At 41.1% G+C, this 22,277-nt stretch overlaps 1 protein-coding gene across 1 annotated transcript; it reads right to left on the bottom strand.

The window, feature by feature from the left end:
• Nucleotides 1–12,260: 12,260 nt before the first annotated feature.
• Nucleotides 12,261–21,550, bottom strand: LOC138751444 (troponin I, fast skeletal muscle-like). Its single transcript, XM_069913728.1, has 5 exons — nt 21,508–21,550; nt 21,288–21,419; nt 20,331–20,420; nt 17,838–18,020; nt 12,261–12,428 (listed from the first exon to the last, which is right to left on the bottom strand). Exons 1-5 carry the CDS (start codon nt 21,535–21,537, stop codon nt 12,339–12,341), a joined length of 525 nt encoding a protein of 174 aa, XP_069769829.1. The 5' UTR covers nt 21,538–21,550; the 3' UTR covers nt 12,261–12,338.
• Nucleotides 21,551–22,277: the final 727 nt, after the last annotated feature.

Below are 22,277 nucleotides of genomic sequence, written 5' to 3'. Positions count from 1 at the left end.
ATGGTTAGCTTGCGTGACTAAACCCTTCTGTGCTGCGTCCATGACAACTGCTGACATGATCTCACAGCAATTACTGCCTCTCTCTGAAGGTGAGGCCTTGCGCAATATGGGGAAAAGTGAACAAATAAATGGTAATAGTCATAAAATAAGTGGCATAGTATAGGGTTGCAGGTAATTTGTGTGTAATTGGGTTTATATGGCCAGAACCAGCTTTTACTGTGCCATAAATAAAATGTAAAAATGTAAAAAAATTTAAAAATGATCAGTGCTACTTTAAGACTGGTTTTATGTGCCCAACTACTCTATCCTGTTGGAGCAGTCTTTTCACATTGAACTTCCTCGATGCTGCTTGATCTATGGAGTGAATACACAGAATAGAAAAGCAGCCTGGCTCTATGTCAGTTCTTTAAAAAACAAACTAGTTTTGTGCTTAAGTAATTGACATTCCTTCAGTATCTAAGCAAGTGAATGAGGCAAGATACTAAGAAAGCATTAACAGAGTACTATTCACTAATTAACTTCTTGGTTAGTTATTAAGAGTAGTTAAGTGGTACCAACAATTTTTTTAAATGTCTTTTGAAGAGATAAGATGAAGTAGTTTGGACACAAATAAACAGTAGCAGAATCCATAATTTTCCCACAAAGACCGCGGGCAATGTGGGGAAGATAGAGGGAGTCCAGTGTTACCACTTCAAGCCCATGTGCATTGACTTGAACTTTTTATGCTTGACACAGAGCCGATGCCAACAATTGAAAATAAGTACGGGAGGGACCAATCTTGGAACAATCATGTCGACAAAGAAGGGTGTCTATTTTGAGGAATGACCATAAAGTTTTGACCCCTGCTGTTGCTTTTAGTTACAGACACCGAAAAAATTCCGTTCCTTTCAATAAAATTATAAATGAATAACAAAATGCCTCTATTTAGGGGAAAGTTTAAGCTAGATTTGAAGAGAGTGGGAATGAGAGAGACAGAGCAAATAGTGGAGTGTAGGAGAAAAATAAGGATGATGTTAAGAGTGCTATTAAAGATAGAAATCAAAGGGGTGTGCATGGTGCCAATAATGTTCTCAGGTGTATCTCAATGCAAGGAGCATTGTCGGAAAGGGAGACTAAGTTAGTGCGTGGATTGGCACATGGAATTACAACATTGTGGCCATCAGTGAAACTTGGTTGCAGGAGGGACAGGACTGACAGCTCAATGTTCCAGAGTTCCAGAGAATTAGAGGAGCAAATCTACAGGGAGATTGTAGACAACAGCAGGAAGCATAAAGTTGTGATAGTTGGTCATTTTAACTTACCACATAATGACTGGAATACCCATACCGTAAAAGGACTGGATAGCTAAGACATAATCTGATACATTCTGATAAATTCAGCCTGATTGTATAAGATGATCAAATGGATTTGATAAAAGATCAAGAAAAACAATTACAAATTCCAGGAGAGGGAGAGAGAGAGAGAGATGACTTAAAGATTCCATTATTGTCACGTAATACAGGTACACGATCCTTTATCTGGAACCCTTGGGGGACAGTGTGTTCTGAATTTTGGATTTTTCTGGATTTCGGAAAGCCCACCTGAATTGTGCTGCCTATCCACCCCACCCCCTTGCAGTCGCCTGGCAGTCTCCCCCAATGGCTGTCTCCCCCGATCGCAGCCCCTCAGTCATCTCCCCCAGCCCCGACCGCCAGTCCCTTGGCCGCCCAGATGCCTCCCCTGACTGCGGTCCCTCGGCCGCACAGACTCCTCACCTGACCGCCGGTCTCTCAGCTGCCTCCCCCAAATGCCGGTCCCTCGGCCACCTCCCCCAACCGCCAGACCCTCGGCCGCCCGGCTGCCCGTCCCGACCGCTGGTCCCTCGGCCGCCTCCCCCGACCGCTGGTCCCTCAGCCGCCTCCCTGACCGCCGGTCCCTCGGCCGCCTCCCCCGACCGCTGGTCCCTCAGCTGCCTCCCCCGACCGCCGGTCCCTTGGCCACCCGGATGCCTCCTGCATCCGCTGGTCCCTCGGCTGCCTCCCCCGATCGCCGGGCCGCCTCCCCCGACTGTGGTCCCCCAGCCCCCTCCCCCAACTGCCGGTCTCCACTTGCCAGATTTTGGAGCTTTCCAGATTTTAGTTGTCCGGATAAAGGATCGTGTACCTGTACTACATTTAAAATGTAACATAAATAAATTCTTTAACTTTTGCCTACTTTAAGGTAGACAGAGAGTTGCCACTTTGTCCAATGACCCTCTCAGAATCCTATAGCACCTGGTGCTCCTAAGGCAGTCTCCCCTCCAAGTACTGACCAGTCCTGAGTCTAATTAGCTTCTGAGATCAGACAATCTCAGGCATATTCAGGCTATTTGGTGTTGAAACAAAAAGGAAAAGAATGGATAAGGGCATTTTGAGGTGAAAAAATCAAATTATTTTATGGAAAAAGATGAAGTGAGGTCAATACTAAATTAATGTTTTCATTTGACTATAACAGATCAATGTTAGAAAGAAAGTTGAATGAATCATTTGGATGTCAGTAAGGGAGTGGTGTGGGAGACTGAGGAAAGAATGAAGGCAGCAGACCATAGCTATTCTGCTTCTTCAAATGCTACAGGAAGTCAAAATCCTAATAGCCATAAACATTGTAGAATATTGAATTTCGGCAATAGGACTGGAGAGATGCTAATATTTCTTCTTTGGCTTGGCTTCGCGGACGAAGATTAATGGAGGGGTAATGTCCACGTCAGCTGCAGGCTCGTTTGTGGCTGACAAGTTCGATGCGGGACAGGCAGACACGGTTGCAGCGGTTGCAAGGGAAAATTGATTGGTTGGGGTTGGGTGTTGGGCTTTTCCTCCTTTGTCTTTTGTCAGTGAGGTGGGCTCTGCGGTCTTCTTCAAAGGAGGTTGCTGCCCACCGAACTGTGAGGCGCCAAGATGCACGGTTTGAGGCGATATCAGTCCACTGGCGGTGGTCAATGTGGAAGGCACCAAGAGATTTCTTTAGGCAGTCCTTGTACCTCTTCTTTGGTGCACCTCTGTCACGGTGGCCAGTGGAGAGCTCGCCATATAACACGATCTTGGGAAGGCGATGGTCCTCCATTCTGGAGACATGACCTACCCAGCGCAGTTGGATCTTCAGTAGCGTGAATTCGATGCTGTCGGCTTCTGCCATCTCGAGTACTTCGATGTTGGTGATGAAGTCGCTCCAATGAATGTTGAGGATGGAGCGGAGACAACGCTGGTGGAAGCATTCTAGGAGCCGTAGGTGATGCCGGTAGAGGACCCATGATTCGGAGCCAAACAGGAGTGTGGGTATGACAACGGCTCTGTATACGCTAATCTTTGTGAAGTATTCATGAAAAAAAGGGGGTAAAATGAGTAACAAGAGCTCAAATGGCTAATCAACAATGTTATATTGTGAGAAGTTCTGATATGTCACTCCATTATGATTATATTATGAGTAGACATTCTAAAATAATTAATCAAGGACAGCTGTAAAAAATGATCTAACCTGGATGTAAATGGATCTTGATCTAAAAAAATAGTTTTCTTAAAACAGTTTTCCGAGAAAGATAGGCTAGTTCACTTTTCAGAACAGAGGATGTTTTATTCTGTCTAATATATCTGATATGTATATACATTCCCCACATGAAAAAAAAAGTTTGCCTAGAAATTCCTTCCTGCCTGGTATTGCCATATGGTTTTCCAATAACATTGGTATTTATTGCTTTGAGTTGAGGAAGGGATCAGTGCGAGTTGTGCTTGTAACTTCAACTCGCTGGGCCACACATTGTGGTTATACTCACATTAAATTTGAATCAACAAGACAGCATCTTTCTTGAAAAACTCAGCAGATGTGGTGAAAGAACTTCACCAGAGGCCAATCAAGCAACATGAATAAATCTTATCAAATGAAGTTTTTTTTTGGAAACTGCATTGAAATATTTGAGGAGAGAAAAATGAAAGTCTGCAGACACTATGATTGTAGTAAAAACACAGAAAGGCCAGATGAACTCAACAGGTCTTGCAGTGTCCATAGGATGTAAAGATATATAACCAGCATTTCGGGCCTGAGTTCTTCCTCAAGGTTTGTGTAAAATACAGGCAGGTGCCTGAATTAAAAAGGCAGGGAAGGAGCACAGACTAAAGGTGGCAATTAGATATGGATAAGAGGACAAGAGAGAGGAAAAGTGAGAATTGATTGGGGAGGGGATGGGGTTGGCTCTATGAATGCAGAGCTAGTGGAAAAGAGACAGAGAAAAGGAAAGAGAGGGAGACAGAGCTAGAGGGAAGGAGATAGAGGAATAGATGGTGAGAGTGGGGCAGGGAGGCAAACAGAAACTGGAGATGTCGATGCTAACACCATCATGTTGGAGGGTACCCAAACAGAATATGAGGTGTTGTTCCTTCAACTTGTGGATGGTCTCAGTCTGGCAGTGCATGAGACGATGGACAGACATGGGATGGAGTGGGGAATTAAAATGGGTGGGATTACTATGTGATCCTACCACCAGACACATCTTCCCTTCTCCTCACCTCTGTGCCTTCTGTAGGGACCACTTCCTCCATGACTCCCTCGTCCACTCCTCCCTTCCTACCAATCGCCTCCTAGCACCTACCCCAGGTAAGTGCCTTTACCACCATTCCTTGCAAGTGAAGCAAAACATATGAATCTGCAGGGGTCATCTACGGTATCTGGTGCTCCAGTTGTGGTCTTCTCTACATTATAGAGATTGGATGTAGACTGGGAGATCGCATAGTTGAGCATCTTGTCCCTGTTCACAGCAATAGTGGGGATATCCCAGTGACCACCCACTTCAATTCCCCACCCCATTCCCTTTCTGACATGTTTGTCCATGGTCTCATGCATAGCTAGACTGAGATCATCTGCAAATGGGAGGAAGAGTACCTCAGAGACACTCTCCAACTGGATGGCATTAATATTGACTTCTCCATTTTCCGTTATCCCCCTCCTATCTATTCCTATGTCTCCTTTCTTCAGCCCTGTCCCTCTCTCTCTCTTTCCTTTTCAATCTTTCCCCCAGCTCTATATTCACAGACCCAACAACCAACCACCCCCCCCATCAATTCTCACCTTGGGTCTTTCCTGTCCTCCTATCCATGTCCAATTACCATCTTTTGTCTGTTGGTCTGTACTTCTCCTCCTGCCCTTTTCTTTTCTTCTCCCCAGCCTTTTAATTCAGAATCCTGCCTGCTTTTTACTCCCACCTTGAAGAAAGGCAGTTATATATCTTTACTTTCTATGCGCGTTGAGAGACCTGCTGAGTTCCTACAGCATTACTGTGTTTTTACCTGAAATATTTGTGGTACAACATGTGCTAAACCAATTTTCAAATGAGGAAAATCTAGCTGTGGCATCATTGCCAGGCAATGTAGGTGTCCTAACCCCTGGTTTAATCTGTGCACAAAATGAATCAAGAATGACTATTTGCAAAGTTTCAAACAACGTTGAATCCACCAGCTATTTTTTTTAGTTTGTTTTTAAGTCGATAAAATTGACAACAGTTTGAATCAGATACCCATTTTTCTCTTATCTTTTGGTGCTGCTTATGCCTTTACCTATAGATACTGTCTGGGGAACTCATTAATGGAGTAATCAGAATTGCAAGATCAGAATAGGTTGAAAGAATTTAGATATTAAAGCACACAGGTAACAAAATTCTATCCAGATAAATGAATGAAATGATCATTTCAATAGAATGTTATCTAATACAACAAGCAGGCTGGAGTATAACTACAACTACAAAGCCCTGGATAGACTACGAGTCGAGAACTGAGTTCATTTCTGGATACTCTACATTTGGAAGGAGAAGAGAACAAATTTGCTGAAAAATGTACTGGTTGTTAGGCAAATTGTTTTCTGTAAGTTACCCCTGGTGTTGGTGGGTGCTAGGAAAATCAGGACTCAGGGTTTGCTGATGAGCATGTGTGAGAAAATAAATTGCAGAGAATTAAGTGGGGGGGGGGGTGGGGGTTGATAGGATTGTTCTAAGAGCTGACATATACTCACTGTGTATCATTGAGAGAATCAAAGAGCAACAGCAAATAGCAAGGATCCTTACCACCCAGCACCCACTCTTTTCTTGCTGCTATCATCAGGAAAGAGGTGTGAGAGAATAAGTTTTACGAATATGACTAATAAAGGGTTAATGGATTAGGTAATGATTCAGTAGCTGCTTGTGGAATGGTGGACATATCATTGCCTTCTTAACATCTAAGCTATGGTGAGATAGGAGCTGACCAACAATGTCAATAAACCTTGGATTCAAGATATTCTGACTTTCCCAGAACATTTGTAGATATTACAAGGTAACATGTCATGGTAAACACAAAATTCAGGTATGTGAAACTCATGAAACTCATGGAGACCCCTGCCCAAATTGTGTATAAATGTATGTTTTTTTCCTCATCTCTGTCCTATCTACTCCCCCGAAACTTGAGACTGTGTCCTCTCGTTTTAGTTTCCCCGGCCAGCTCAAAATCCTTCCTACATCTATCCTATCCATACCCTTCATAACCCTATATGTTTCTATAAGATCTCCTCTCATTCTTCTGAACTTAAGCGAATACAATCCTAATGATTTAATCTTTCATCATAAGTCAACCCCTTCATCCCAGGGATCAACCTAGTAAACCTCCTCTGGACTGTCTTCAAAGCCAGTATATCCTTCCTCAAATATGGAGACCAGAACTGGACACAGTACTCCAGGTGCAGTCTCACCAGTACCTTATACAGTTGCAATATTATCTCCCTACTCCTGAATTCAATTCCTCTAGCGATGAAGGCCAACATTCCATTTGCCTTCTTAATAACCTGCTGCACCTGCAACCTAACTTTTTGCGATTCATGCACAAGCCCTCCCAAGTCCCTCTGCACAACAGCATGCTGTAGTTTTTCACCCTTTAAATAATATTCAGCTCTTTTATTTTTCTTGCCAAAGTGGATAACCTCACACTTACTAACATTGTACTCCATCTGCCAGACCTTTGCCCATTCATCCAGCTTAACTATATCCCTCTGCAGACTCTCCACATCCTCATTACAATTTGCTCTTCCACTCAATTTGGTGTCATCCGCAAACTTGGCTACACCACATTTTGTCCCCTCCTCCAAGTCATCAATGTAAATGATGAACAGATGTGGGCCTAGCACCGACCCCTGCGGCACCCCATTTACCACTCTCTGCCAACCTGAAAAACTCCCATTTATCCCGACTCTCTGCCTCCTGTCAGACAACCAATTTTCAATCCAGGCCATTATACTTCCCTGGACTCCACTTTCCTGTAACTTTCTGATAAGTCACTTGTGCGGCACCTTATCAAAAGCTTTCTGGAAATCCAAATATACGACATCAACCTGTTCCCCTCTATCCACCGCACCCATTATATCCTCAAAGAATCCCAACAAGTTTGTTAAACAAGATCTTCCCTTTCTAAAACCATGCTGCGTCTGCCTGATTGAACCCTTACGTTCCAAAAGTTTCACTATTTCATCTTTAATGATGGTTTCAAGCATTTTTCCAACTACAGACGTCAAGCTAATTGGCCGATAATTTCCAGTCTTCTGCCTACATCCCTTCTTAAAAAGTGGTGTGACATTTGTTGTCTTCCAGTCTGCCGGGACCTGCCCAGAATCCAAGGAATTTTGGTATATGACCACCAATGCATCAACTATAACTTCTGCCATTTCCTTCAGAACCCTTGGATGCATATCATCAGGACCAGGTCATTTGTCTGGCTTTAGTCCCATTAGTTTCTCCATCACTACTTCCTTTGTAACAACTATTTTATCAAGGCCCTCCCCAACATTCGCATCCTTAACTCCGCACTTAGGCATGCTGGACATGTCTTCCACCATGAAGACTGACACAAAATATTTGTTTAATGCCTCGGCCATTTCCTCATTTTTTGCTACCAGTTTTCCTTTCTCATCCTCCAAGGGTCCTATGTTAACTCTGGCCACTCTCTTCCATTTTATATATTTATAAATTTTTTTGCTTTCTGTTTTTATATTTTGTGCCAATTTACTTTCATAATCCTTTTTCCCATTTCTTATTACCCGCTTTGTAACCCCTTGTTGTCTCTTAAAGTTTTCCCAATCTTCCAGTTTCCCACTGCTCTTTGCAGCTTTGTACACCTGCGCCTTCAATTTTATACTCTCCTTTATTTCCTTTGTTAACCACAGTTGATTTCTCCCTCCCTTGCTGCCCTTTTTCCTGACCGGAATATATTTTTGTTGAGCATTACAAAATATTTCTTTGAAAATCTTCTACTGTTCCTCAACTGTTTCATCAATTAGCCTGTGCTCCCGGTCCACTCTGCCCAATTCCTCCCTCATCTTATGGTAGTCACCCCTATTTAAGCATAATATATTAGTTTTAGATCTATTTCCCCTTCCATCTGAATGAGAAATTCAATCATACTATGATCGCTATTTCCCAGATGGTCTCTGACTATTACATCATTTACTCTACCTATCTCATTGCACAACACTAGATCCAGGAGAGCATTTTCTCTTGTGGGTTCCTTAACATGCTGCTCAAGAAAGCTATTGTGGATGCATTCTATGAAGTCCTCTTCCAGACTCCCATGACCAACTTGATTTTCCCAATCTATGAGAAAGTTAAAGTCCCCCATGACTACTGCTGTATCATTATTACATGCCTCATTTATCTCTCTATTTATTTCCTGTGCCACTAAACTATTGTTATTTGGTGGGTGATAGATAACACCCACCAATAATTTTTCCCCTTTGTTATTCTTTATCTCTATCCAAATGGACTCAACATTATGCTCTTTAGATCTTATATCATCCCTCACTACTGCCTGCAGCTCATCTTTGATTGTAAGAGTGCAACTCCACTCCCTTACCATCCTGTCTATCTCTTTGCACCACCTGATATCCTTGAAAGTTTAATTACCTTTAGGGTCACCTTGTAGCCATGTTTCCGTGATGGCTACCAAATCATAGGCATGGGTACCGATTTGCGCCTCAAGTTCACTAACCTTATTTCTAATACTGCGGCATCATAGCATCAGGTTAAATGTTAGAAGGAACCCTCATCTTGATTGCACTTGCAACATCCTCAACTGATGAATCATTTCTTCTTCCTGTTGTACCCATTTAAAATTAAAAATAGCAAAGGCAAGGCAAGCACTTTAGGTAACAACAAAATTATAGTCAGCAATACCTGCAGTGGCTAAATGAGTTGAAGCCTGCAGTGACTGTGTGTACCTGAGGCTGTGGAACGTAAATGACTACCTGTCAAACTTGGGCAGGAGGTGTTTTATTTGAAATATTCCATCATTACATCTGTACCTCCCAGCAGAAATTAATAAGACTTGGGCATTGCATATATTTTTCTCTCAATTTAAGGTATGTAGAATGCAAGGCTGAACCAGTTGAAAAAAACTGTCCAGCAGTCTGATGTTATGCAGGTTGCAATGATGTGGGTCTGTAGAACAGTGGAAGAATAGCAGGAGTTCACTGAGATTAACATGACCTTTTCAGGATAAATCTGTGAGGACAACTCCTAGTTACCCCACATTGGTGACGAAAGATATGTTTGCAAATGCACTTTATGGTCATATTTCCTACATGAGAACAGTGATTGAATTTTTACCCATTGAGCATTGAGCATTTTGGGACAATCTGAGGGTATAAATGACTATTTATATATATAAAAGCATGTTTTTCCTTTCAAGCAAACAGACGGACAACTTCCCATACCATCTGTAGATGCAGCGCCATCTACTGAATTAGTGAATAGGAGGTAAAATATCATCTCCTTCCTGTGACATCCATCAGAATCCTCCCCTCACCAAAAGGAGATTTAGAAGAAATCTTTTGAGAAAACAACAGAGCAGATCATGCTAATTGCATCTGACCTCACACAGGATGACTGATAAAATCATATTTCTATTCATTAATAGGATCAGAGCACACTGGCAGGATCAAACTATAATTGAGCTTAAGAAAGTGGTGGTGAGTTTGAGCTGCTGCACTTTAGATGGCGAGAATAGTTCCAATGACCTGTTGGCTAGGCACTACAGTATTGACAATGAAGAATGGCAATATATGTCTAATTCCAGATGACGAGTGACTTGGGAAGGAACTTCCAAGAGCTGGAAGTCAAATGAATCTTGCTTGAACCTGAAGGATGGGAAATAGATGTAGAGGCCATGATGATGGAAGGCCTGTGAAAGAAACTCGAGCAAGTTGCTGCAGTGCATTTTGTGGATTATTCATACTGCCGTAGTATTGCCCAATGGTGCTATGAATAACTTCTAATGGCGATGAATGAGGTATCAATGAATTTGGCTGATTTGAATGAGGTCATACCCAGTTGTTGAAATTACATTAGCTAGGAAGTTACCTCCATACACACTTGGCTTGTGCCTTGCAGGTGGTGGAAAAATGATGGAGAGGCAGGAAGTAACTAACTCACTCCAGAAAACATATTCTCTGACCTGCTCTTGTAGGCATGGTATTTATTTGGCTGGTTTCCAGTTATTGAAAACCCCACAATTTTGACGATGGGGATCGAGGCAAAAGTAATGCCATTGAAAGTCATTGATCTCATTGATCTGATCCCAATATTGTAACTGAACTGCAACATTTCTATTACTGGATCATAGGTCCTCGGTGCAGTTGCCAGGATTTTTTTCTGATGCCGTTGCTTATTTTGTCAGCTCTCCAGCCAATTCATGATACAATAAGATATGAATCAAATTATCTGATGACTAATGCCTCTGATGTGAAATTCAGTCCATTGTTGATTTCTGTTTGTAGGAGAGAATACTAATGCATGAGTGGCAAACTAACCAACTCACAATGACTATAGGTCTAGTCATAGCAGGTCACCCCATGTCAAGACTTAAAAATATGTGATATGAATTTTGAAAGCTTTAGGATATCCAGAGATTGTGAAATTCATGGTTTATTTTATCCTTGTGGACAATCTCCAGGTGACATTTCCATATTCTTATCTATCTTCTTTCCTTCCTGATAATCCTGATGTTGATAGTGGGAAGCTGGGTGTGGCACTCAAGGTGAAGTTCTGAATTTTCATTGTGTAGCTTCATTGTTTTACTTGTTTTGTTAAAGTGAGCAATTAATTTAACTCACAACCACTTGACGTAATTCCCACTTGCCAGTCACACAACTACCAGCAGGTTGTGGACTGCAGGGCTAAAATAAAAAGAGGCATTGATCACTGTGCCGTGATTTTGTAAGACGGTTCTACGTTGCAGCAAAAGTTACCAAATGAAGCCTCAGAATACTCATGATTTTTAAGAAAATCACCCCTACTTGCAAGAATTTATTTACACTGTAGCTTTAGATCTCAAGTACATAGATCATAAAATAAATGTTAGTACAAGTACAAAATTATTATGTGCCTTTTTGTTATTTCAAGGTTAAGGGCACTTAACAATTTTGAGGGCTGCATGGTGATACACAATGGGCCATAACTCACTATCAAAATAAAACTGAGGTTAGAGTATTTGCTGTCACTTAAATGGAAATGACACAATAACTTAATTTGAGGGCAGATTCACGGTTCATGGTAGTTATCGAAATGGAACCAACAAATCACTGCCCATATCAGCATTAAAAATTAAGTGAACAGCAATGAGGATGCTTTATTTTAACTGTAGTCAGAAACAACTCTCATTAGAAGAAATCATAGCCCTCTTGTTGATACGCATTTGATCACATACATGATGTGTCAAATTCTCTCCACTTCATATTAGCCAATGAAAGTATGAAGTCTCATTCCTTCGAGTTTTATTGTTGGAGATTGATGAAGAATGTAAAATTAGAAATATTTTCTTCAGTTTTCTCTTTGTCTCTTTTAATCTTATTTTCCTTCATTTTCTTGATTTCTCTTTATATCATTTGACACTGGATTCACTTATGCAAACTTGCATTCTTTCCTCAATCTTTGCTTTGTCAATTTCACTATGTCACAACGCGACTGGCCAAGGAGATGCCCAGTTGTTTTACGTGCCTACCAGTTGCCTTGTTTACTTTATTGCCAAATTTTTCCTTTAATAACTTGTAGTTCAATACATTAAATGAACAAGGGGAAGTGTCTAAACAATGACCGATGATGTGCATATTCCTGTTCCAACAAATGATGGCCTGATGTCAAGAAGTAAAAAGATGAATTAAACTCAATTTGTTCCTGACTTCTTCATTCCTACAGTTATATTATTCACTTATTCTAAATGGGTTTAATTAAATCAGCAGAATACTGATGAGAACAAAACGGACCTACATATATTTTATTACAAACATTAAATGCAATACAGTATTTAGTTTTATGGAGACATGTTTTATTCAGCACCCTCAAACATCTTCTTTCTGCCTTCCATTCCAGCCTTCTCCTCAATATTCTTACGCCAGTCTCCAACATCCCGCAGATCCTGAGGGAAGAGTGATATGTTCAAGAATGAGGTTCAGAAAACCAAAGACCTAAGGTTTGACATTGTGTAAATCAAAATCATGGAATAAACATGACACATTTGGGTAAGACACAGGCACACCCACAGCTGGATGTGGAATTTGCTTTGCCCCTCTGATGTGTTAGGCACCAATTTCTCTTAAATGGAGAGCGCACATTTACTGCTGGTCTGCAACTTTTGTCTTATTTGGACTTCCCACGTGAATCTAAAATATTCACAAATGTCACAAGAGACATTCTATGCCTATTCTACATTGACTGAACTTATCAGAAAGGGGCAGAAATATCAGCCAACTAGCCTGTTCTCGATAGGTATCAAATAATCTTTGTTTTCTGGCATCTAGAGATAACATGGAGCTTGGAAAATGTTGGACTTCTGATGCTGACCAGCTTCAGGGATCGAAAAGTACAACCCATGGAGATCAGAAATATCCAGGAATTGTAACCCAGCACACACCACCGTTTTCAAACTTCTAAACAGTCATTCTTCATTTGTAAGCAGTGGCGCTACATGGGCATTATAATCAGGCTATCTTTGAGAGGAACCATTGTGGAAACAGTAAGCCATTAACCTATTATCCTTTATCCCTTGCTAATGAATTCTGGGGACAATTTTAGATTTGCTGATAATGTAAAGTAAGGAAAGTTGTTTAATGATATGTGATCCAATATTTCTCATTCCACATTGTCATCAGAAGTTAAAATTACCCACTGAGAAAATTATGGAAAATGACGTGTCACTCCTTTTGCAAATCTCCTTTTCCTACTCACTCAACATCTCCGCCTGTTCCATGCTGTGGAAGTCCCTCCCTGAATCCCACCTCCTTTCCTGAAGTCCATGCCCCCCTATCAATTTCTCAACTCTTGTCCAGTGCCTGTGTTCTGATTTTCTCTGCTTTCTGAGTTAGGATACCTTTTCTATACCTTTGTTCACCAATACATTGCCAGAAATGTATCCCTCTCCAATGGTGCGAGACTTTGGAGAGTTGCTACATTGCTGAAGGTACTGTTTTTTATGATGAGCTTTTGAACAAAGACCTAGAAGATCTCAATTTTTTTGTTAAATCCCATGTGAAGTTATCTCTGGTACCTAGCCAATGTTTATCCCTCAAACAGTCACTTGAAAAAAAATCCTTATTTGCTGATTATCACATTGCCTACATTTTAATAATGAATACAATTCAAATTTGGGCGGTACAGTTGGTGTAGTGGTTAGAGAGTCTGAGATCGAGACCGAACATGGGTTCGAATCCCACACTGTCTGTATGTTCTCCCCATGTCTGTGTGGGATTTCTCTGGGATCTCGTTTCCTCCCACTCTTCAAAATCGTACTGGGGTGTAGGTTAATGGGGTGTAAATTGGGCAGCACAGACTCGTAGGGCCGAATTGGCGTGTTACAGTGCTTTATGTCTAAATTGAATTTAAATGTAAGTACTTTATTGACTGTAAAAAAAATGTGGGGGGAAGTATTAAGATTCTAAACATCTTTGTATAGATATGAGCTTCCTGCCTTTATGTAAACTTACATTGTTGTCGCTGCTAATTGAGATTAGCTAGCTCAATAAAAGCTGATGACAGGATCTAGAGCTGCTTCTCAGGGTGATACATTCCCAGAAAATAGATCGTCTCAGCCATTTCTCATACAATTGAGAACAGAAGCACAAAATTTGCACTGTGTCTGTTCCACTTTGTCAGATGTCATTTCTTGGATGTGATCTTTAAGGCTGTATCAATGGACTCGTTTGCGGATGGCATCAAAACCAGATCCTAACTCAGCTGGCTATTTTTTAAAATTGGTATTCATTCACATGTAGATGCTATGAACAACACCAGCATTCATTGTCCATCCCTGATTGTCTCAAGAAGGCAGTAGATTTTGTGGTGAGTTTAGCTTAGACTGTTGAAGGATATTTGTGGACCACACGGATTTCTACAATAATCCAGTATTTTCACAGTTACTGGAGTAGCCTTAGGTTTGATTTTAATTACCAGGTGTCATGGTGGGATTTAAACTTATGGTATTATGCTCTACTCTACGCAGGTGGTTATCAAACCAGAAATGAAACAATTCTGTTACTGCCCCTCTAGTTCCAACAAGAAATGTTGGTAAGGCTTTGTCTGTGGTGTCAAGACCAATCATCACACAGCAAAGGTGAAGAAGTGAATACCATTAAATCGGACATACCTTTGTGGAGAAATGCAAAGAATCTGCAGAAGATGCATCTAAAACTAAGGGGCAAATGTGAGATGTCCTAAGCTTGAGGGAATGGGTTTTGGGAAAGGGACAAGAGTTTGGAGAGGATCTGAGGAGGATTTTTTTTTTGTCCATGCAGAGCATAGTTGCAATCTCAAATACAGTGCTGACTGAAGCCCTTTTCACACTTGCAAGTGGTCCCAGGAATTAACGGCCAATCGGCCTTTAAAGTGTCTAGTGTGAAAGGAAAATCTTCTCAATGCTGGTGCCAGATGATGCCATCTCATTCGGGGATTGACGGCCTCGACTCCAGTACAATCCCCAGCATTTGCAGATGCCAGCATTTTAATCAGACAAGTGTAGAATGGGTAATTGCATTTTGGGATTGAAATGACCCAAGTTTTACCCAAGCATGAGTAAAGGAAGAAAAGATTAAAATGAAGGTAAACTTTGATGTGGGAAAATCACAGCAGGAGGGAAAGAGAGATAGGAAATAAATACCAATAAATAGCAATAGTGGACAATTTTTAAACAGTTGATAGCATTATAGCGCACAATTGATAAAGACTGAGGGAAAAAGGATGGCGGACCTGACTTCCCAGAATGGCATGCACCAAAGAAATCCCCTCCGTGAGTGCTCCAAGCATGCAGCCGTGCACGCAGCCCTTTCTCTGCCGCACAGCATTCTGGGAGGGCTGGTCCATTATTGCTTTCTCCCCCCCCCCCACAGTATTTATAAATTGTGTGCAATAGTGCTACCAAATTTCCCACGCTATATAAATTGTATATGATAGCGCTACCAACTTTCCCAAGTTGTTTAAAAATTGTCCACTATTGCTATTTATTGTTAGCACTTTCCCACAATCCCTTATAAAGATTTATATAGGTTGGCACACAACAACGGCAGGGGCTGAAGGGCTCATTATGTGCTGCACATAAAGCATAATTATGTTATAATTAGGCATGATTAATTTTGTTCAAATATAAGATCATAATTCATTGATCAGGATTTAGGGCAGGCCCATCAGTGTCCCAGGATAGGAATGGTCAAGTGTGAAAAGCTAAACCCCCCATTCCTATCCTGAACAGCCGATTTAGCGGGAAGCAAGTGTGAAAGGAGCTTGATTGATGGAGGCAGGTAGCCTCACAACATTCAAGAATTGTTCAGACAAGGACTTGAATCACAAAGGCATTGTTGGGTGCAGAACGTGTGTGGATAATTGGGATGGGAACTTAATGGTCAACACGGATATGTACGGTTTGATAACCACCTGTGTAGAGTAAATAAAACACAGCCTGCTTGTGTTAGTCCTGCACAACATTTGATCGGCTAATTATTGCAGCACTGGCAGTGAACCAGAAAGTTTTGTGCCACTCTTTGTATTAAATGGGTTAAATCCTCATGTTAACAGTGGGCACCATAGTGGCACAGTGAGTAGAGCTATTGCCTCACAGTTGTAAGTGTATTATTGTAGTTGTTTTTGCATGGTATTTTTTTACAAGTACTGGTTCAGCTGCAGCAGGCAAGAATGTACATTGTACAATGTACATGGCAATAAACCCATTATTATCACAGCTGGCAGAGATTCAGGCTCAGTCTTTACTTCAGATGCTCCCTGTGATATGTTTTCACATTCTGCCTGCACCTGCCTGGATTTCCAGTTTCTTCCCACATCCCAAAGACCTGCAAATTGGTAGGCTAATCTGAGGGGATTGATACCAACGGCAGAAAAAAAATTGATTTAATGTAGCATGAGTGTAAACGGGTAACTCAGTGGAGTGGTGTTCTATAATTCTACATCTTTAACACAGAAACTACAGTAATTTCAGGTTTGTTGTAAAATACTGATATTACATTTGTGAGTTGATTTGTCATATGGTTCCTTGGGCAATAGTATTGATACATTAACACCAAACAAAAAAAATTAGACATTCTGCCATGCATTTCCCACAACAAAAATTCCTTGCATTTACTGTAAATGACACCTCTCCCAGCCTTTGGATGTCTGAACTCTTTTACAATCAGCGCAGTACTTTGTTTTGTAAAGAGTTGATGTTGAGGCAATCTTGGAAAAGTAGCAGACCACTTGAATGCAATGAGCTCTCACCTACAGTATTGTGATCACCAGATCATGTGTTTTAGAGAGGTTGAGGATAAACATTGACCAGAACATTAGGGTGATACCTTGCTTCCAATGCCATGGGATTCTTTGCATCCAACCTCAACACCTCTGAAACAACAATATCTCTGATAATGCAGCAGTCTCTATCAGATGTCAGCCTCAAAGTGATGCCATGGGATGCTTTGCATCCAACTTCAACACCTCTGAAACAACAATATCTCTGATAATGCAGCAGTCTCTATCAGATGTCAGCCTCGAAGTTTGCACTGATGAGACAAGATCTTGAACCTACAGACTCTGACACTGTTGCTGAACCCTGACCAATAATGGAGAGCTCCTAATCACAGGTTAACTATCAAGGAGGCACTATTCACATGACAATCTCCTTGGCAGAGTTGGGGTCAGGAGTGGAAGAGGGGTTGAAGAGATCCATCATTCAGATTTCTTAATGGATTTCCCATTGGTTGATTACATTTCCTAGCCATGGGACATCAAGTGATCTTCAAAGAGTCACAGGGTTTTAGAAATGAAGTATGGTTGGCATAACAGTTAGCGTAATGCCTTTACAGTATCAATGATCGGAACCCGACAAAGGTTCTAATCCTAGGCTGTCTAAATAGTTTGTATGTTCTCCCCGTGTCTGTGTTGGTTTCCTCCCACCGTTCAAAAATGGTGAAGATTAATTGGGGTAAATAGGGTGGCACAGATTTGTGGGCCGAAATGGTCTGTTACTGTGCTGTATGTCGAAATAAAATAAAAATTAAAATAAAATTTAAAAAATGGGAGGGAAAATATCAGAAAATAATAAACAAAAATAATGAAGGGAAGATAGAGATTCAATGTCTATGTAGAATAAATCATTTGTCATCTGTGCCTTTATAATGTAATATTTGAACTCAGGTCAGATGCTTTATAATTGCTTCACAATGCCTCAATTAGACAAGAAAACTGGTTTCAAATACATGTCCAGTGCAGGGGTCCAGTCAGGGTTCATGCAGCTGTCAGCTGACAATAAGTTGCAGTCCAGCCATGATTTATGTTGCTGACGACCTACCTTCTCCTTCTCAGTGTCCTCTTTCTTCACCTGTTTCAGGTTGGCTCTCAAATCCATGGACACCTTGTGTTTGGAGCCTAGCAAAGCACGCAGCATGGCATCAGCTGACATACGCACTCTCTTGAGGGGTGGCCTCTTAAACTTGCCCTTCAGGTCAAAGACTTTCAGATTCAGGTCATCAATCTGCAACATTGAGATTCAAGGTTTGACATTTACACCTCCATTGCATGTAAATGAATGCCCTGGCTGCAAACATCACACACAGCAGTTCTCGATTTCTGGACCCACACTGTGTTAAAATTGTTCATTTATTCTTTCAGTTCTGCCGGAGAAGGATTTGACTGGACTCTGCTATCACTTCCTCAACCTCTCCACAAACCGAATCTCATTTCCAGCAGTGCAACTGGAGGATATGCTCTGGGTGGGGTTGGGGGGGGGGGGCAAGTTAGCGTGGTGGTTAGCATAACACTGTTACAGCGTAAGCAACCTGAGGTCAAATCCGACACTCTCTGTAAGGAGTATATATGTTCTAACCAAGTCTGTATGGGTTTGTTCAGGGTACTCTGGTTTCCTCCCACCCTTCAAAAATGTACAGGGATTGTAGGTTAATTGGTGTATTGGGGGGCATGGGCTTGTGGGCCAGAAGGGCCTGTTACTGTTTTTAAAGAGGTAAGAACCCTGAAAAGTGGAAGAGGACTGAACATCACTCCCTTTTCCTTCAAGATGCTCAGCAGAACCACTGCTGCGGCCATGAAGCATTTGCTACTCATCTTCTCATCCATATCCCCTGCGCATCACGTTTTGGAAAAAGTGCGAAGGCTTTAATTGAAGGGGCAGAAGAAATTCACCAAAATTATTCCAGGAAATGGAGGATGAATTATGTGAATGGACTGGATGAGATGGAGTTGTTTACAGTGGGTTGGCAGGGAAAATGACCAGGATTTCAATGGAGTTAGTTGAGTGAAACTATTCTTATTGGTGAAAGGATCAAAAACCCCAAAAGGACAGAGCAAAGCTGATTAGCAAGAGAACATAAAGAGCCAGGAATCAAATTTATATTTTTTATATATGTACAGTGAGGTTCAGGATATTTATGCACCACCAGGGGTAGTGCTGAAGGCAGATTCAAAAGGAAGTTGGGTTTGTAAGAAAAGCAATAATAGGGTTGCTTAACAGAGGATTGATGAATGGGCTGGCAAAGATTCATTGGCCTCATGGCCTTCCTTTCAAGCTGCAAGCTTTTTAAAGAGGTTGAATTGGGACACAGAACAACAAGACCAATTTCCTTTCAGACTTTCGCTCAGTAATTAGCAGGGGGGGGTGGAGAGAGAGGATTCAATTCACAGGCTCTTTTCATGGCGTATATCTCTGGGCAAAGGCCTGCCTCCATAAAGCCTGACGCCAGGATTGAGGACAAACAGCAGACTGTATCAACAGATTCAGAAGAAATACTTTCTAAAAGATTTCTCAGAGATCGCCTCACCTGTATGTGCTGAAACAAATCCCCACCCCTGGGATTATTGACATCTCTGGTTGAGTCAAATGAGGAGGAAGTTTGAAATGTCCCTATTGAGATGTAGGATCTATATCTATTACATGTCCAAGGCCATGGCAATTATTTTTTTGAGTGAGGTTAAACTAGAAAGGGGTCTATACCCCTTCTTTCCTGGTACTGACTGCCCAGCAGGTACAAGTGGAGGAGATGTTTCTCCCCCTATCCCCCCCACTGTGATTCCTGGAGGAAATGCTTGCATGCCAAGCTAAAGTTAAATGAAAGTGGCGTGGGGATGGATGAATATTGAGTTTTCCATGAATAACTGAATAATTAACAATGATTTTTGGAGATTAAAGGGCCTGAGTGGCATCTGTTAGTCCATTTCTTCTTGTTCTGCTCTGTATGACAAATTTGGAAAAAGAAATTAACCAACACAATAAGTGCAATATTGAAGAATAATGATTGATGAGCAATCGGTTCAGTAACTTTGGTAACAAGTGATGTGACGAGAGCAGCTGCTTCCTTTTCAAACCAGTTTGTTTGATCGGCGTCACTAGTTTTGTGCTTTTGGAATCAATATCCTAAATTGTTGATTATTATTGATCGCATGGTTTGTTATGATTATATCTTTGGATTCTGGTTTTGGTTCCTTTGTTCAGTGTAGACCCAATCGATGGTTTATCTCATATGACACTGAAATGGGTCTTCAGGTTAAAGGATCAAGGAACTTTTCTGTTAATATACAGGCGTAAAATCACGCAGCATTACAAAGTAGAAAGCACTCCATTGATTCATGTACTGTAGCTTCACAAGCCTCTTTCCATTGTCTAAGCCCAACTTATTCTCCCTCAATCCTTACTCTTAAAGTTTTATGGACTAATTACTTCATCTACTCTCTGTACAAGCATGTTCCTCATTTGCTAAATTCATAGTCTTCAAAATGTCACTCCAGCAAAGAACAAAATATGTTCAACATGTTCAGGAGAGTTGGCCGTTACCTCTTTGCCAGTCTTATTAACTTTGGTTTCCATGTCATATCTCTCCTCATCAACCTCATCGATCTTCGCATGAAGTTTTTTGCATAAATCCTGTTGGGACAGATGGTGAGAAAATGTGACCTTCTCATCACACTAGGTCTTGCTCCTTCTTTTTGTGATTGGAGTGTGGTTCAAAGAGTGAAATTGATGAACAGCCCTGCGCACGAATCACACTGGAAAGACCAGTAAACCTTAAAAGGGGAAGAAATAACTACTTGACTGGAAATTCTTTCTGAAATGTTCCCACTCCAAGATTTCATTGGTAATTTATGGAAGAGTCTACTAAAAATAAAGAAGGATTTTTGCACATTTATCATTGGTCCTCACTTTTCTTGGTTGTCCTGCTGCTGTATTGTCATGACCAACAGAAGAGGACTAGAAAATCAATTTACATCACATTCCCAGTTTAATTATATCCTGCAAAAAGGGGAGGATAAAATAACTGCTTCTCCCCAAAAGCTGCAACACTTTGATGTGGAGAATTGGGAACATGGTTGTCGTTTGTGAGTGGGAGTGGGGTCCATCTAATAAAGATACTCTTAAAAAGAGTCTAATTGGCCCAATTAAAGTGTAGAGAAGTGTTTACAATGAATCAAGATCAGTGCAGCTGAAACATGGAAAACAAAAAAAAAGTCAATGGACATTTTTATGCATAAGTAAGTGACTTGTAATTAGCTATATTAAATTTTTGAGTTGGGTCATGTCCTGAAGAGAATAAGGATACTTTTTAGTCTGAATTCTTTGATATCATTGTTAAATGAAGCAATATTTTCATTGATGCAGATCATTTCCAAAGTTATAAACTCCTTCCCAGTTGATCTATGCTCCCAAGATAAAAAAATCTTCAGTTGCTTGTGCTGCAGACTTCAATGAGCAATCAAAGCTGGATTTTGCGTTAGTAAATGATATTGAAGTAACCTGTAAATCTGCCATTGAAATCCCATGAACTTGCAGAGGTTCACAGTGTTCTGCCATGTACCTCTCCTTCTCCGCTATCCGATCTGCTTCTTCCTTCTCAATCGCAGCTTTGGCAAGTGAGAGCAGCAAGCTCTGAAACACAGATGCAACGAAGCCGTCGGTTCAATGGGTAACTGTAACAATAAGTGAAAGAAAAGTGCACAATATAGTGAAAGGTTACCTTCAAATGCATTCTGCGAGAGGAGGTCATCTTGGATTTTTTCTGAAGTAATAGATGAACAGAGAACATGAGGAACAATTAAAAGATAAATTGCAATCAGATCATTGCAAATGATTGATTCATTGGGGAGCCATGCTGTTTGCAGCAGCTTCCAATTCAGCAGTTAGAGCAAACATTCCTCCAAAAACTCACAGCATTTTAAAACCCTACCACTTGGTTTATTTCAGCATCTGTTTCCTCCCCAGTTTTGCTGATGAACATCTGCTTAATGAGCATTTCCACCTCACTAATGGTTTTCCATTGACTAATTGGCTAATACCTGCTGCAACATCAGCAATTATTTCAAAAGATGTGGAGATTTGTTCACCCATCCACTTTCAATTAATTCAACATGACTATGACCGTAGTTAAACTGTCATGTTCAAATCAGGACGGCACAGTTCACGTAGCAGTAAGGGCAACACTGTTACAGTGCCAGTGACTGGCACCGTCTGTAAGGAGTTTGTACGTACTCCCCCATGTCTGGATGAATTTCCTCCGGGTGCTCCAGTTTCCTCCCACTGTTCAATACATACTGGGGTTGTAGGTCAATTGGGTGTAATTGGGCTGCATGGGCTCATGGCCCAGAAGGCTCATGGAACCGTGCTGTATGTCTCATTTAAAAAAAAATAACATGGTGGTAATTTAAATTTAGTTGTGAACATCATTCCTTATAGTCATCGTTCCTTATAGTTGATGGATTGTCATATGAAATGATTCTCTAGAATTTC

Source organism: Narcine bancroftii, chromosome 1, assembly GCF_036971445.1.
Source record: "Narcine bancroftii isolate sNarBan1 chromosome 1, sNarBan1.hap1, whole genome shotgun sequence".
NCBI classification, from domain to species: domain Eukaryota; kingdom Metazoa; phylum Chordata; class Chondrichthyes; order Torpediniformes; family Narcinidae; genus Narcine; species Narcine bancroftii.
Note: the sequence above shows the minus strand (reverse complement) of the source record. Positions and strands in the feature narration are given on the sequence as shown.